This window comes from Fusarium fujikuroi, chromosome FFUJ_chr04, assembly GCF_900079805.1.
Source record: "Fusarium fujikuroi IMI 58289 draft genome, chromosome FFUJ_chr04".
Taxonomy (NCBI): domain Eukaryota; kingdom Fungi; phylum Ascomycota; class Sordariomycetes; order Hypocreales; family Nectriaceae; genus Fusarium; species Fusarium fujikuroi.
Window position 1 is genome coordinate 2,764,877 of NC_036625.1, and position 17,072 is coordinate 2,781,948.

Genomic DNA, 17,072 nt, shown 5'->3' on the forward strand with positions numbered 1-17,072 from the left:
AGTTGTTGGTTCGACTTACCATTTCGACAGTGGCTTTTCTATAATTAACGGGCCGTGCTGCGACTCATGCATGATGATCCTTTCGAGTCAGGAAATCCCCGACTAATTTTACCCTCATCTGTTGGTTCTCCCCGGTAAAATTCATTTACATGTCACCGCGTGGGTCAAAAGCGAACTCAGCTTCTCGGTCAAACTGGATCATGAGGTGATAAATAAATCACGCAGGACTGTGGGGGCCATGCTCAATGGCCTGGGCGAAGTGCAGATCTTGAAACTGGCATTGGGGGCCAAGAGGAAGAAATAGACAAACCCTGCAAGGCTGACCACCGGTTTGCTAACAATAGTTCCATTGGCACACATATGAAAATCGCCAAGTGTCTGTATTTGTCGAAAGAGAGCAACACGTTCTATTTGCTTGCCAATTGTATCACCATGCAGCGTCTACGCTATGCTTTGGCACTTTGCGCTGCCGCTGGCTCAGCAGTAGCACGTCCTTCTCTTATTAACTTTGGATCCATGTCTATGAACAACATCTTTGGCAGAGAAGCGACCGACTTCTTCAATCCAGATGACTTGACATTCATCAAGAAGCTCGCAGCTGTTGGGGATTCATACTCAGCTGGTATTGGAGCTGGAGACGGCTTACACGGCGAAGGCGGTAAGTTTAAAACTTTGGGTTGTTGTAACGAGATTTAACATGTCACAGATGAGAACTGCCGACGATATGACCATTCTTACCCATATCTCATCAATCAAGATGAGAGGCTGGGCGATACAGCCAACAGAAAGTTTCAGTTCAAGTCTTGCTCTGGTGCGGTCATCAAGAACGTGATTGAGGATCAGCTCCCTTCAATAGACTCTGATCAGCAGATCATTCTCTTATCTGCGGGTAAGACTAACAGGTAATCCTTTGAGGCGTCAACACCCACTAACAATGTTTCAGGTGGTAACGATGCCGAGCTTGTCAATATCTTGAACCAATGTGTCTATCAATGGTTTGCTTTAAACGACCAGCACTCTACTGTAGGTAAGGTTGCAGAGATGAAAGGTGAGCCTTGGGCAAAGGGATGGGACTGGGACGCTGCGTCGCGTGGCTGTCTGGGTCAACTACAGTACTCCAAGAACATCATAAACACCGATGAGTTCTCAGAAAGGATTGACTCGATGATCGAGGCTACCAAGAAGAAACTGTCATCAGAGTAAGCTCTGCCCCAGCGCACTCATTGAATATCTACTGATGATACTTCTCTACGTAGCGGCATGATATACTACACAGGGTATGATAGTGCTAGATAGAGTATTATCCCGCTCTCGCTAATCTCAGTTATAGGTATGCCAAATTTTGGAGCACTGACTATGGGTCTGCTTGCGACAAAGTGTCATGGTCAACCTGGATATTTGTAAGTGAATCGAACCAGTCTGCGAATTCTTCTGACACTGCCTCCAAAGAAATCATATAACATTTGGCAGCCTGCTGCTCGCCTTGAAGAGTTGCGTCGAAGAGAGATGAACAGGCTGGTTGATCTCATAAACGACAAAATTGTAAGTGCAGACAGATACTCAGGAAGTCGGTTAGTTAACTCGCCTTCAGGAAGCCGCTGTCAAGAGAGCCGGCGATAAGGTGACATTCATCAACTACGATGAGTATGTCGGCCACTTCAAAGGCCGATACTGCGAAGACGGTGTTGACGAGTCGGTGGTTGACAGCAACACAAGGTAAGCTTTAACACTCTAGAAGTTTGACTCGTTCCATATACTGACTATCATAGACCGGAGCTGATGTTCTATGAGCTCGACACTTTTGACCCGTGGGGTAATAGGCCGTGGAAGCGCAGCACTGTCGAGCACACGAACGGTTCATTTTCAGGTGACATGAACACGATGGCCCGAGCAGCTGAGTTTGTCGCGCCAGATGTGACATTCAGGCAGGAGCACAAAATCGAAGATGATTCCGAGATTCAGGGACTCCAGGCCGCAGCTAAAGAGGGTGCCACTGAGGATGTGCCAAACCTTTTACCTGACGGGTAAGTAACAGCAACAATGCTTTGTTCAAAGCTAATCCCCTCAATCCTTTAGTTACGGCCGTGTCTTCCATCCCCAGATCCTACTCCATGAGCTCATTGCCAACCTTGTTCTATTCGAGGTGTCCAATCGTCGAATGGAGGAGAATAATATGACACCGGAATCTCTCCTTGACACATCGGTAGCGCAGTGCCCGATCAATCCTTCTGGCAACATTGTCCTGAAGTACAAGGAGACTGAACCGGGAGAGGCAGTCAAGAAGGGTACCGAGCTGAGGATTCTGCCAGTCGGTGACTCTATCACAGTTGGTTATCTGAGCGACAGAAAGGGAGGAGATGGAAATGGTTACCGTGGGCAATTGAAGAAGGATCTTTCTGGTAAGAATACACGAGGCTAAGGTAGACATTGCTAACAAGTTATAGGAGACAAGGTACTCTTTGCTGGTACAGAGTCATCGGGTACAATGTCCGACGGAAACTATGTACGTACACCGGCTCACTACCGACAGCTAACTGACTCCAGATAGGCAGCATGGTCGGGAAAGACCATCCAGTATATCTCGGACCATGTCGACCCTTCACTCAAACAGCGACCCAACATCATCCTTCTGGCAGCTGGAACCAATGATATGAACCCCAATCGTGGCATCTCGAAGGAGGGCAATGATCCCAAGGGCGCTGCTGACCGACTCGGCAAGCTCATTGACAAGATGGTTAAAGCATGCCCCGACGCAACCATTTTGGTAGCCATGATCATCAACACATGTGACGAGAAGCAATCCCCGGCCACAAAAGAGTTCCAGAAGCTCGTCCCGGGCGTTGTCAAGTCGCGCCATGACGACGGTAAGCACGTCTTGGCCGTGGACTTCACAAACTTCAAGACGAGTGATCTCCAAGACTGCATACACCCTACCAACGACGGATACAAGCTTATGGGCGACTATTGGTACAGCTTCATCCACCAGATTCCCAGCAGTTGGATCAAGAAGCCAGTTGGACCAGATCCCAATGGTGGCGATGGTACAAATGGTGGTATTGACAAGAATATTCCTTCTCCGGACTGGGGAAAGAGTCCTATTCAGGTCACTTCGAAGAAGACAGTGGCAGATGCGGCCGAGCATGCCACTGGCGGAAAGGACAAGTGCGTTATTTGTAATGGCAATCCTTGGTACAAGGGTACTGGAAAGATTGCTCAAGGTGGCGTTGGTAAGAATGGGGATTGGAAGTATCACAAGGACTGGAAAGCCGAGGGTGAAGTTGCTGAAGGACTTGGCTTGGAAAACCAGTATGTCAGATTGCATGACATGAATGGCGATGGCAAAGCAGGTAAGCGTTAGACCTTTACCGGACTACTATTTGGAGCCCCAGACTAATCACTGTTCTAGACTACATATGGATTCATCCCAAGACAGGCGAGATCACCTGCTGGCTTAACAATCTCCCCAAACCATGGTCGAAGGCTGGCAAAAACAATGGTATCATCGGTAGCGGTGTAGGCCCCGCGAAAACTATCTATCTGGCGGTAAGTTCCCACTCGATCGCTCTATGAGCCGAGACTAACCTACTGACAGGACATGAACGGCGACGGCGTGAGTATTTTATCCCATTAAAAGTATATGTACTGACATTCGATAGATGGACGACTACCTCGTCGTAGACCCAGACAATGGCTCGGTTCGCGTCTGGTGGAACTATGGTCCTGATGACAGCTGGGACAACGGCTGGAAATTCGTGCCTGGTGGTGAGATCGCTTCGGGGGTGCCGCATGCCAACCTTGAGACTTTACGATTCCCAGACATCAACGGTGATGGACGGGCTGACTATGTCTACATTGGTGAAGGTGGATCGCTGAAGCATCACTTGAACACTGGATCTGTTGGAGGACGGGATGTGCTATTTCATGCGATGGGAGGTATCGCTACTGGAGCTGTCAGTGACATTTCGAAGTTGGTGTTTGCCGATGTAAGTAGAACGGACCCTAGACTTGGATCCCGGGCTAACGAGTGTGATTGACAGATGAATGGCGATGGCCGTGATGGTAAGATCTGCCTCGTCGCATTCCACGAGTCTTACTAATTGATAACAGATTATTTGATCTGGGATGAAGACGGTGGCCTCACAGGATTCCTCAACCAGCCCACCAACCGGGAGGGTGTTCCTCTCTTCGTCAATCAGGGTCCCGCCAAGACCATTGCAGATGGTATCAAGAAGAAGCCAAGCACTATTCGGTTGGCAGACATGGACGGCGATGGGAAGGATGACTACGTCTACGTTGGCGACCATGGTGCACTTTCAGTCTGGTATAACAGAGGGACTACCGATGACTCCATGGCCATTGATGGTCTTCGGTTTGCTGACATGGACGGTGATGGAGTGGACGACTATGTCTGGCTTGACCCCAAGACGGGCGCCCCAACGGTTTAGTAAGTCATGCCCACGCATCGACTTTGCGATTGACTTGCTGACAGCTTAGCCTCAACTCTGGAGTCAATGATGGTGACTCTCTTGGCTGGGCATGGAGCCCGATCAATGGCGGCAAGCCTATCGCTTCTGGTGCTGCGCCCGCGAACCAGGTGGTTTTTGGCGACATCAACGGGTGAGTAGCCTCGGACTCTGGGTGGAGCGCTTGACTGACCAGTAGCAGCGACGGGCTGGACGATTATCTTGACCTGGATCCCAAGACCGGCTTATTAAAAGCGTACCTCAATTTGGGACGGGAGTCTGAGTGGAAGTTCCGGCCAATAGGCACGATCGCATCAGGCCTCGGACCTGGGAAGCGAGTGCGCATCGCCGATATTGACGGTGACGGGGTAAGACCTAGGCCGCGATTCACCGAGCGACTCATTTTGTTAACGTCCTTCTTAGCGCGATGACTACATCTTTCTCAAGGATAACGGCGGTACGACCATCTACCGCAACATCTACGGCCCTGACAACGATGGTGACAAGTATGCCCCAATGTCTGACGCAGATGCTTCTGGTATCAACCAATCACCGGACGAGATTGACTTTATAGATATGAACGGTGACGGAAAGGCGGATTACGTGTGGACATCTAGACTTGATGGCAGTGTCAAGGTTTGGTACAATGACTACCCTAAGAAACCCACCTGGCGAGAAGCCGGAGAGATTGCAGGCGGCGTCGGGACATCCGGCGCAAACATCCGATACGCGAAACTACAGAAGACGGGCCGATACGATTACGTCGCTGTCGATCCAAAGACGGGGGCTATCGCTGCGTGGCTCAACGGATGCGGCGACCCTGATACTTCCAAGAAGAAGCACAGAATCACCATCGCCCGATATCTCACCACCGTATGGGTCATCGCAGAGAAGCCCGAAGACAAGGACTTTTCTTCCAATACCTGTTTCAAGACAGGAAAGAACGGAGATACACGTGGTACTCCGATCTTGAACACAACAGCTGATGACAAGTTTCCCGCAGCTCTAAAGAGTGGTGATACCATGGAGAAACTTTATGGACATACGTGCTTTTATGAGGGCAGCACAGAGAGGGTCGGGAAGCTAGTTTGTGATGGGGTTAGTGGGATTAGGTGCTATAAGGATGAGAACTTTGGGAAGACGCAGAAGTGTAGGTTTGGGTCTTACACTTATGCCTTGTACTGTGAGTGGTAACCATACAATGGGACATCTGATGGTGCTACTTAGAGCATTTCAGCGATGGGATAAAATGGGCTAAAAGGATTTTTAAAGCAAAAGTGTACGTCTATATATCATAAGCAACCAAACAAACTCCATCCATATTTCATTCATCCAAATCCATAGTAATACCTTTTCACGAGACACTCTACAGGCTAGCATGTGACGCGAGAGGAGAAGCCTCTTGTACTTCATGCACCTCCATCTTGAAGCCCTTGAACCTTCTCGCTGGCAATCTCATCTCAAACATATGATCAATCTCTATCGCACTTCTTCCCTTCATCTCAGGAATAAAGAACCAGGTCAAGACAGTACCAACCAGGCAAAGGCCGCAAAACAGAAAACCTGTCTTTCCGCCCAGTGCTGCTTTATCCCTGCTGAAAAGCATGGGTAGAACAACAGCCAACATGATAGAGAAACCTTTCTCGGCGATACCAGCCAAACCCTGTGTGAGAGATCGGAGTTGGAGAGAGCTGGTTTCTCCCAGGATGGCATACCCAGCTGGCCAAGCACCCATACCACAGACGACAATGACAGCTGTCATGATTCCTCCAGTAGCCCAAGTGAGAGTCTCACTTCTCCAGAATCCAGTCACGCCCATGGCTCCGTAGAGAAGAGTCGAAGCAGCCAACGAGAACAGGGTCAAGCTGCGACGACCAGCGCGGGAAAGCAGCCAAAATCCTATACCGTTGGCGAGCATACCAGCGACTATACCGGCGAGCGTAAACATGATAGCATATCCTGACTTCATGCCCATAGATGTCAAGAATACGCTGGCATTGGAGAGGAGCTCCAGACCGAAGAGGGCCGGCATGATAGAAGCAAGTACAACAATAAATGTCCTTCTAAGATTTGTGCCCTTAAGACAAGACCAGTAGTTGACCGAAGCTGTGATGGCCTTCTCTTCCTCAATGGTTGCTCTAATCCGTTCAATTGCACCGTATGGGCTGACCTTGGGTGCAAACAGACGGGTAGCCGATTTGATCGCTCTCGCTTCTTGGCCAGTTCTGATCAAATGAGCAGGACTTTCAGGCATGACGATGGAAAGGATAAAAGGGCCGAGGGAGAGAATCCACTGTGATGCGAAAGCACCAAGATAACCACTGCTGTTCTCAATGTCATTGATGAGCTTGATAACAATAAGGCCAATGAGTTGACCAAGCAATGTGAAGACTGGAAACAAAGCCATAGCCGATCCACGCAGAGCTGTCGGTGTATTCTCAGACACCCATGTCACACAAGTCGTCTTGATGACGCCGACCGAAAAGCCCTGAATCGTCAAACCAGCAGTGAGAAGCGTGCGCTTCATGTTAAGCGGCTCGGGCATATGCGAGAAGAAAATACACGCAATAGCAATGACAGAAATGATCGTTCCGAACAAAAGTGAGAGTTTTCGTCCAATGCGATTCTGTAGCCATCCACCCAAAAGACCACCGAGCGCTGCACCGGCGGGCGGAAGACCAAGCCAGAGAGACAGCCAGTTACCGGGAATGTCCATCTCGCCGTCAATTTTTGATCCGTAGTCTGCTTTGAAGGTATCGACGCTTGCGACGGCGCCGACGATGACGAGGTCGTAGCCCCAGCCGATGACGGGGATTGTCATGGCGAGGCAGTATCCTGCGATTTTGGGGTATTTCTTTAGTGCTTGGCGGAGTGGCATTTGAGCCTCTTCATCGTCTTGTTGAGGTGGCGGGTCTTGTTTTGTGGTTGAGTCTTGGGTGGTAGTTTGAGAAGTGTAGGGATCGTAAGCTGTGATGTCTTCATCTTCTTGTGGAATTGTCTGCCATCGCCTTGTTGTTTCGAGTTCATGGTAGCTTGGCGCGATACTGCCCTCTTGGGGATCGCTGCCTTTGCGGTCGTGATAGCTCATGATGACTTTACAGAATTGTAATGTCGTTTAGCGAATGGTTGATATGTTGAATGATGCGAATGCGAAAAGACAATGGCAAAGGTGGCAATCGGCATCTATAAAGAAGAGTAATCCAGCTCAGACCTCGCATTTCTGTGGAGGGGTCCCCATCGGACTCATGGTGATCTGCCCTACGGACGTCAAATCGTGGAGTAGCAATTCTCGCGTAGGATAGATCCTTCAGTGGGCGATGATACGCTATTTCTGTCCCTGGGCCAATTACGTCGGCGCTAGAACGAGGATGAAACTTGGTGCTTACAGGGCGCAGTCAGCAGAGCCCTACGGACTCGGACTAGTAAGACTTAGGACGGGACAGTCTTTGCGAGAATGAGGCTGAGCTGGAGCTGTCATTAGAAAGTGAGGCATTAGTTCTTGAGGAAGTAGATTTGATCATTTGGGAAGGTAGCGTAGATTATGATGAAGAAGAGATGCAGTTTTGCAGTAGAGATGTCCTCGTGAACTTGCTGTGCAGTAGAGGGACAATCGCCACGTAAGATGAGGATTCATGATGCATGCATTACTCCGTCCAACACCATCTTTTGAACACGAGAATCAAGCATAAATCTCTCAGTTAACCTCCGGCATTGCTACCAATTGCCGCTCGTTAGCGCGGTATCGTCGAGATCCGTAGGACCTTATCCCCGTCGGACTCTAAACCATGAATCTGACATGCATCCACTTTGGAGGGCCTTGCGAAATCCGCACGATTGAGCGAAATCCGCTCCATGGAAAGGATGCTTGGCGATTTTGTGTTGATATGTAAAAGCGGTGATTTCTCTAGACTAGATGTCGATACTTCAACGAATCCTTGATTTAGAGAGTTCAAAGTCGCTTTGACACCTTTGTTGGATAATTTTCTCGTCTCTCACTGACTCGAAGCTACGATCACCAGTCTCCTAACGCCCGCTTTATCACCGAACCTCGCGCCAATACCACGCCGATCCTTAACGTATCACTGCATATCTCGTATCATTCAATACCCTCCGACTCGACAATGCAACTCAACAGCGAGAACCCGGAACCTAAGCCGATATGCCAAATCATCACTCCAGTGGGGATGCTAGGCTACGGTTTCGACGAAGCCCTCACGCACTACGAACTGTCCCGCCTGGTACCAACCGGCATCCCAACAGCTATCATCTTAGACTCGGGGTCGACAGATAGTGGACCGCAGAAGCTCGCTTTGGGGTCTATGTCGTGTCCGAGGTCGGCTTATGCAAAGGATCTTGCCAAGCTCCTCCGGCTTGTACACACGTTTCGTGTCCCGTTGATCTTTGGGTCTGCTGGTGGCGATGGGACAGATGAGCACGTTAAGGCTATGGGTGAGATTATAGAAGAGATTGCGGCGGAAGAGGAGAATAAGTACGTCTTGGTAGTAATGCCAATGTTATCTTGCTGATACTTGACAGGGACTATGCTTTCAATACGATATCGCTATTCTCCAATATCAATAAGGCAACGATCCTCGAGCCCCTTAAACAAGGCCGTCTAACCGGCTGCGGCCCCTGCGTTCCACCAGCAACAGAGCTCGAGATCAATGACTCCCTCCGCATCGTCGCTCAAATGGGCTACGAGCCCTTCTTCGACGCCATGACCGCCAATCCCGGCTTCAACATCATAATCGGCGGACGAGCCTACGATCCATCCCCATACGTCGCATTCTGCGTTTATCAACTCACACGCCAGTCAAACCATCTCAGCACAGAAGAACTTCACTCTAGACTTGGTGGGTTCTATCACATGGGTAAGATCTTGGAATGTGGAGGACAGTGTTCATTCCCGAAATCCCATGGTGCTGTTGCTACTGTTTATGACAACGGTTTATTCGATGTTCGACCGACGGATCCTCAGTCTATATGTACGTCTTTATCTGTTGCTGCGCATACTCTGTATGAGAATACGAGGCCGGATGTTCTACGAGGGCCGGGCGGATCACTACATCTCGATCATTCAAAGTATGAGCAGCTGTCTGATGGAAAGTCTGTAAGGGTGAGTGGTAGTGTCTATCGCTCGTCAGAGTCAGATGGCAAGCCTTACCAACTCAAGCTCGAGGCTGCACGTATCGTTGGTTATCGCTCCATGTTTATGGGTAGTATCACAGACCGTAAGAGCCCCTACCTCAAAGCTATGAAATCATTCTCACATTATAGATATCCTCGTTTCACAAATCGACAAACTATTGGCCCGCGTCAAAGTCTACGTCGACCAACAACACCCCGAGATCACTGGTCAATGGAATCTCGGCTTCCATATCTACGGCAAAGACCAATACACGCAAGCCGGGCCAGGTCAACTCTTCATCGTTGCTGAAGCACTCGCGCCGACACAGCAGTTGGCTAACAGTATTGCCTCTAAGGCTAGAGTAGGAATGATTGTAAGTCTCCCTATCTACCATTAGGCCAAGCTAATGCGTGATAGCATGCACCGTATCCAGGGCAGAAAGCGACTGCGGGTAACTTTGGCTTCGGCCTTGGTGGGCTCATGGAGATTGAACTTGGTCCTTGTGCTGAGTTCTCGCTGTACCATCTCATGGACCTTGAGCCTGGTGAGGAAAGGTTGGCTTTGGGTGGTGATGGGTCTGTGCTCAAGGGGTCGTTGCTGAGAGGAGCGGTCTCTCGAATTGGCAAAGGGTTCATGAACGGGGCTAACGGGACGAACGGGCACAATACTGTGTCTGAGGTGGATAGTAAGCCTCCTCAGCGAACGAGCACAAGTCCCCAGCTTTCGCCTAGTCCCCCAAACCAAGCTATTCAGAAACCCGAGACGCTATCAGACTTGTGCCGCATCGTCCGATCTAAGAACGCTGGTCCATACGAGATCACGATAGATGCCATGTTCGCTTCCAACGAAGCTTATGAAGCCGTCAAATCCTCCGATCTCCTCTCACCCAGCAACGTTGCGAAAGCCATTGGCATCTCAGAGGAAGATATCATCTGGATTGGCTTCTTCGATCCTGCTATCTCTTTCAAGGTGACAATACCCAGAATTCGATCGGGCAAGAAGAAATCTGCTGGGGGGTTCATGGAGAACGATATTCATGGGTCGCAGGAGCACATGGGCTTAGCAAGCATGAAGCTTCCTGAAGGATTCAACTTCTAGACCCATTACCAGGTGCTGGGGTAATCACCCTCCAGTGACGTCGGGTCGAATTGGAGTAAGCTCGTGTACGGATCACTCCAAAAGTTCTTCAAAAACTCTGGGTTTCCATCCACCTGACTCATCATATCCCCATGGCCCTGTTCCTTCTCTGTCGTTGTCTCCCCAGCCATTCCCCCACTGCCTTCCTCCACCTCAACAGGCTTTCCTCGTATCTTCCCCGCTGTATTGACAGCATCAAACATCAAAGATACCCCCATTCTATGATTGAGAACCAACTTCGTTTTATCCTCCTCGTTTGAACTCTCCCGTCCAAGCGCTTCAAACACACTTACGATACGACTGAACTCATCTTTTGGATCAATCGTACATGCTCTACACAACGTTTGTGTCATAGCGACATGGTTTGCCACTATTTGTCGCTGTTCGGGACTGTCTGAACTCTGGCGGATGAAGAATTTGAGGAGGAAGATTGTGGAGAAGCCCAGACATCTATGGCGATCTTTCGGTTGGCATTTCTCGCGTCGGATGAAAGTGGTGTTTTCGGGGTTGCTACGGATAGCTCGTGTTCCAATTTCGACTATTCGAAGAGCGATATCGCGTGCTGTTCGAAGAAGGATCTGGCGAGAGGATGAATTTGCTGGGGATTTTGTGATTACAAGTGTATATATGTGTATCTTGGCGTCTAGAATTGCGTATTCAATTATGCTTTTTGTTTCTTCATCCGGAAGTATCTCGTTCTTTATCGCATCAAGTTCAGTGTCAAACAAGCGAAGGAATGATGAGCTCGTGCCGTCTGCCAGCTCATGGTTGAGTAGCGGTGTAAATTTTGCGACGACTAGTTGGATGCGTACTTCGATCGCAAAGGCTGGCGGTACAGTTTGTCGTTTTAGGAATGCATGAATAGCAGCAAAGTCCAGCTCCGATTCGATAGGACAAAGAAGACCCAGGTGTAAGCTCAGTCTGTTTCCATTAGTAAACAACACCATATTCTCGGTTTCGTGCACTCACGATGTTGACACACTGAAACAAGACAGCCAAGTGTTGATTCTTGACCGAATGCTCCCCGATGTGACTCCGATGACTCGAAGCGATGGGATGGTCTGTTGACGATCAAGACTCAAGTATCGAGCAGCTTGGATGGCAACACCGCAGTAAAGCCAGCTGGGCTCTTTCCATTGTTTCTCCGTTGGCAATGGCCAGTTGCAGAGAAGTAGCAAAGCTTGCACTTTGTAAAGCGGTAGTGGCGCGTCAGTCACAGTCTCCTGTACCAATCTCTCATATGGCGCCCGAAGCAACTGGAATAAGGCAATGTTCTCTGGCTCAGGTAAGCGACAGAGCACAATTGTGACAATTGTCCAGAAGAGAAGGGGCTGGGTCTCGTAGGCTGCTTGGGCGGAGAGGGAGGCGACCACCGGAAGCCGAGGGCGCATGTACTCGGCAAAACTAAAGGCTATGAGTAACTGTAGAGGGGAGATAGCGGCGTCTTACACCATGAAGGCCTCTGTCACAGTTGAAGACTCGATGACTACCCCACCCAAGCTCACGGTGAACAATGTGAGCTCAAAGTCGTCTACACCTTCATCCTGGGATGCCGGCGATCTGCTCTCGGATGCAGAGCTCGATCCAGCCACCAATTGACCCTCTGTGCGATGGGTCTGATTGCGTAGTTCTTGAAGCTCCTTGCTCATAGCCTCCAAACGCCTACGCCGTCATCAGGTCAGCGATTATCCCGGATCATGCGGTCTTAATACGTACTTTCTTGCCGGCGTCCTCTTAAAAGTGGCGTCCACTGTGCAGAACAAATGCCTTGCATTGCACCGAGAGCACGGATCAGGGAACTTCTCCTTGGAATCACATCGCAACTTGCTAATCAGCTCTTGACTATCTCATATTGAACAAAGAAGCTCGTACCTTTGCCTGTTTACACTCCGTACACGCCTTTACCGGCCTTGAGGCTAAGTGACTCTGCGGCATTAAATAAATATGTATGTTAATAATTAGATGCTTGTTGGTTACACAAACATGCGGGCGCTGGGAACTTTAAAGGAAATTGCCGACGTTGTTCTAGCTGTTAGACGGGCCGTTCTTGCTACAAGCTTATCGATAGCGTTGTAGGCCACGGACGTTTAGTTACTGAAGCGGGAGAGGCTTGGCGGCTTCTGGATTTAGCCGGGAATGACCCAAGATTGAGCGGGGACAGTCACTGCTTGCTGTTGATTGGCAGATTTGAGTTACTATTTTTTAGGTTGTAGGGTAAGTTAATGTTTCCAGAGCCTATCGAAGTCGAGGTAAGTATTAATCTCTCTGGATTGTAACATTTGACTAGATTTCCTTAGTGGTACTTAGAAAATCAATTTATAATCTGAAGTCAATAGCTTCATAAGTTATAGTTTATAGTATGCTAGGCTGTGATGGGGTTTTTATAACTTGATATCATGAAAGATAGGGAAATGTCAGCACAAGAACTTATTACCAGCTAAGAACTATTCTTCTCAAAATTCCTCTTGTTCTCTTCCAACCAGGTCCTAAAATCTTGCATCCCGGGATTATAAGTACGACACTCTTGTACATCCCCACCATAACCCTCATCAGCAAACCACTTGAACAAATCACCGACAGACCCCTTCAACATAAACTTGACAGCGCTCGCAACAGGACAAGGCGCCAGAGCCATCCTCTGACCAATGACTTCATAGTAGATAGCATCCGCCTCACGCTGTGTGAGCTCATCACCCACGAGCGTCAACGCCATATTCTTGTACATCTCCGGCCAGATGAGACTCTGAGCCGCAAACCAGCCAATGTCTTTAGTCGACACCATCTGAAGCTTCTTACTTCCCATCTGCTCCCACATACGTGCGAACCCTTTTCCGTGGATATAAGTCGTAATGTTCTCGAAAAAAGTCACTGGTCGCAGAATAGTGTATGTCATCTGCTGTACGCTGTCGCGCGCCTGCTGTTCGAGATGTTTTTCAATGGCGTACTTGGCAGCAAAGTTCTTGACGTAGGTTGGGTTATTGGGGGATCGCTCAGGTCCTCCACGGTCTCCGGAGGAGTAGACAAAGTGCTGGACGCCATGCTGTACAGCGGCATTGATGACAGCTTTGCCTTGCTGTTCTTCTGCGTCGGAATTAATCTGGACGCTGTAGACGCCCCATACTGGGCCAGCCTTTGCGAAGATTGCTCTGACATTGTCCAAGTCCCCCTCAACGATAGATATCTTGGGATTGGCCGCAAGAGCCTGAGCTTTGCGGCTGCTAGTGTCGCGGGTGACTGCGATGATATTGAAGGAGGAGTCAGGCGAGTTTGAGAGAATGTTGTCAATCACAGCACCGCCTTGCTTGCCGGTGGCGCCAAAGATCAACATGGTCTTTTGTGTATTGACTGTCGACATCTTGATTCCTGGACTAGGATAAAGCTTGAATGTTCAATTATTGTGCGTAAGATTATGAGTGTACTGTTTAGATGAGATGATCTTCAAGTGTGCGGAAATGTTTTTATTGATATAGTGTAACTATTCGCATTCTCTTGCGCGGGGACGGCGTCCGGGTTGACATATCTACATACAATGGATTGAGCGGAGCAACTGAACCATCGTGAAACTTAGAGCTGAAAGATCTCCGTGCGAGTGCGAAAGAATAGAGCCCCTCAGGCGGAGCGAGGCCTAGCTTCAGGCGTACTAGTGCATTTCCGGGTAGGCTCAAATTTCGGTTTCCTCTTTCGAGCTAGCAAGCGAATGCGAGCCGGTCAGTCTGTTCGTCCATTCACATGGCGGTACTACTTTTTTATCCTCCTTCCCAACTGCTACATTCAAAAATTTCCAGACAAGAATAAAATGTTGGAACGTAGATTGAACTCAATTAGGCCCATTTGTTGATACTGAAGCGACAAAAATAAGGCACGAATGCATCTCTTATTACACAATTGTTCTCTAAAAAGTCGAGTCTAGCTCTATCGTGTCAACTAGTGACAAGAATCACAAACCAATCTTCCAATCTACCCCTAGTCATCATCACTATAATAGTGGTTCACAACTGGAGGCTTTGCACCGGTGCCGTACGCACTACCGCCATAGTTCAGATAACCCTGCGAGTAAGGCAGAGCAGGGAACTTGCCCTTGATCTCCTGTGCATCGCCAAACACCCAAACTGTCGCCATACCCATGACCTGATGCTGAAGAATATGGCAATGCATCATCCAAGCTCCAATATTCTCTTCGGTGATCTTGATTCTCCATGCTCTCCAACCAGCTGTATGGTGGGGTACGCCCTTGACGGCATAGCGATACAGATTAGTCGAGTCTCGAAGAACAGGCGTGAAGTTCTTGAAGTGCTTCTCGTTCTCATGCGCGTTATAAGTGCCATTTCCTGAGCCCAGGTCATAGACATGGTAGCCGTGCACATGCATAGGGTGAAAGTCCCAGCCACCTGTAGGGCCATTGTTGTTCTGCCATACAATATCCAAAACTTCGCCGACCTTGGCTGGGAAGGCTTTTGTGTTGGGGTCAAAACCGCCGTGCTCTAGTGCAAGGGTGTAGTTGGGTGTCTGGCCAGTTTCGTAGACTTGGATGAGATACGGAACTTGGTTGCGGTCTGCCTGGACACTCTCCTTCCATGGGAGACCGTTTTGACTGGATGAATTTGTCAGTAAGATATAGGGAGACATGCAAGAGTGTACTCACGCCCAGGCAACTGTGCCGTTCAATGTTCCATTCTCATACTGTCCAGTGGTCAGGACCTGATTGATCTGAATGGTCACTGTCCTGGTAACCTCGCTCAAACGAGGGAATGCCTTGTTGTTATACTCCGAAAGCCCCTCGAGCTTGTACTCGAGGTAGTCGTAAGTCTTGTTCGGCAAGACGACAGGTGATGAGGGTGGCAGAGTTCTTGGTAGCTTTGGTCCCTTGGGACATTTGTACCTCAGGATAGCGTAACCGCTGATCTGCTTCGGTCGATCACGGCTTTCATATCGAACCCAAAACTGCGAATCATCTCCACGGCAAACATCCTTTGCAGGCCTTGTCTTGAGGAGATAGCTGAAGCGTTGACCGGATGAAACTTGGACATGATCCACCTTGGCGGGCTTGGTGTATGAACCATCAGCTTCAATGACAGTCAGCTTGTCGTGACCATCAATTCCAAGCTTGATCATTGACAAAGCAGTTGCGCCAATAAATCGCATGCGATACGTTTTACCAGGATCGACTTGGATGACATGAGGCGTGCAGCTAATGTCAGAAGCAGTATCGAAACTCTGATTTCCGGAGTTGCCATTGATGGTAATCGCTTGAGGTTCACCAGACCACTTGAACGGATCTCCAAGGAGTCCTGCCTCAATTGTCTCATCTGACGCATCGTAGTTATCAGCGACAATAAGCGCGAGATCTCCATCGTACTTGTATTCGGGTTTATCGGCATCCTTGACGATCAGCACTCCATGCGCCGTCAAGCTCTGGAGTCCAACGTGCGAGTGATAAAAGTACGTTCCCGCATCTCCACGCTGAGGCCGAACTTCATAATCGAAGAAGTTATTCGCGGGAATGGGCCATTGGCTGACGAGAGGAGTACCGTCGGAAAAGGGTGCGGCTCGTTGGCTTATTCCATGCCAGTGCTGTCTCTGTCAGCTGACGTTTCATCGATTGGTGCAAGCGGACTTACGACAGTGAGGTTCTGGTCTGGAACGCGATTGTAGACACGGATCCAGACTGTTTGCTCTTCTTTGAGGTGCAGCGTAGGTCCAGGAAAGGTCCCGTTGAAAACGACCGATTGACGAGATTTGCAATTGACTTTGATGTCCTCTAGCGTAGCCTCAAGCACATAATCCGGCGTAAACGTCTGGTCGTGCACCTTGCATTTGGCAGCTGCCAAAGCCAACAATGGCAACACAGCGAGAATATTGAACATCATTTTGCAGACGCTGCCTCAGGTCATGAGAACGAGACCAGAGGTAAAGTTCAATCTCTATATATACATACTTCAGGATGATGCGGCATGTCGCATTGGGGGCCAGGCAATGCAGGCCCTCTGAGGAGGTGCATTGTCACCCAACAAGCTTTCAGCCCGGATGACACGGCGTGAGCACTAAAGTATCACCTGAAGAAAGGGGCCTAGCGACTTTCCAAAGCGAGCATGGCACGGTACGCAATGACGTCTGTGATAGTGTCAACAAGCGGTGCGATTTGGTAATAACCAACAAAATACGAATAATGAAGGAAGAAGCTAGCGAGGCAGTAAGCAGAGGCGTTATTAATTGGTCATGAATTCAAGATCGTCGGGCTTCTCACCGGTTTTTGGGCGCTGAGTCTCACCTTTTTGGGCCAGCGCATGGCTTAGCCGGATTAATGTGCTGTAGCTTGGAGCTTGGGGGCGTAAGGTTTTATCTAG

At 49.3% G+C, this 17,072-nt stretch overlaps 6 protein-coding genes; 2 read left to right on the plus strand and 4 right to left on the minus strand.

The window, feature by feature from the left end:
* Positions 1-432: 432 nt before the first annotated feature.
* On the plus strand, positions 433-5,657 carry FFUJ_14670 (uncharacterized protein; the record flags this gene model as incomplete). XM_023576630.1 has 19 exons in its annotated part: positions 433-658; positions 707-889; positions 944-1,199; positions 1,257-1,277; positions 1,331-1,400; positions 1,450-1,542; positions 1,592-1,716; positions 1,770-2,024; positions 2,077-2,399; positions 2,445-2,503; positions 2,549-3,347; positions 3,407-3,543; positions 3,593-3,610; positions 3,657-3,983; positions 4,038-4,059; positions 4,108-4,444; positions 4,495-4,617; positions 4,666-4,831; positions 4,887-5,657. The coding sequence occupies 19 exons, from the start codon at positions 433-435 to the stop codon at positions 5,655-5,657; spliced, it is 4,311 nt and encodes a 1,436-aa protein (XP_023429766.1).
* Positions 5,658-5,829: 172 nt separating this feature from the next.
* FFUJ_14671 (related to maltose permease (MalP)) lies at positions 5,830-7,551 on the minus strand (the record flags this gene model as incomplete). The annotated part of the gene is made up of 1 exon (XM_023576631.1): positions 5,830-7,551. The coding sequence occupies one exon, from the start codon at positions 7,549-7,551 to the stop codon at positions 5,830-5,832; it is 1,722 nt and encodes a 573-aa protein (XP_023429767.1).
* A 1,033-nt stretch (positions 7,552-8,584) lies between these two features.
* FFUJ_14672 (uncharacterized protein) lies at positions 8,585-10,689 on the plus strand (the record flags this gene model as incomplete). XM_023576632.1 has 4 exons in its annotated part: positions 8,585-8,952; positions 9,000-9,694; positions 9,741-9,964; positions 10,009-10,689. The coding sequence occupies 4 exons, from the start codon at positions 8,585-8,587 to the stop codon at positions 10,687-10,689; spliced, it is 1,968 nt and encodes a 655-aa protein (XP_023429768.1).
* Positions 10,690-10,881: 192 nt separating this feature from the next.
* Positions 10,882-12,377, minus strand: FFUJ_14673 (uncharacterized protein; the record flags this gene model as incomplete). XM_023576633.1 has 4 exons in its annotated part: positions 10,882-10,909; positions 10,966-11,649; positions 11,698-12,132; positions 12,178-12,377. The coding sequence occupies 4 exons, from the start codon at positions 12,375-12,377 to the stop codon at positions 10,882-10,884; spliced, it is 1,347 nt and encodes a 448-aa protein (XP_023429954.1).
* Positions 12,378-13,165: 788 nt separating this feature from the next.
* On the minus strand, positions 13,166-14,083 carry FFUJ_14674 (related to nucleoside-diphosphate-sugar epimerases; the record flags this gene model as incomplete). Its single annotated transcript, XM_023576634.1, has 1 exon — positions 13,166-14,083. One exon carries the CDS (start codon positions 14,081-14,083, stop codon positions 13,166-13,168), a length of 918 nt encoding a protein of 305 aa, XP_023429955.1.
* A 608-nt stretch (positions 14,084-14,691) lies between these two features.
* Positions 14,692-16,595, minus strand: FFUJ_14675 (related to laccase precursor; the record flags this gene model as incomplete). XM_023576635.1 has 3 exons in its annotated part: positions 14,692-15,319; positions 15,371-16,299; positions 16,347-16,595. 3 exons carry the CDS (start codon positions 16,593-16,595, stop codon positions 14,692-14,694), a joined length of 1,806 nt encoding a protein of 601 aa, XP_023429769.1.
* Between the last annotated feature and the right edge of the window lie 477 nt (positions 16,596-17,072).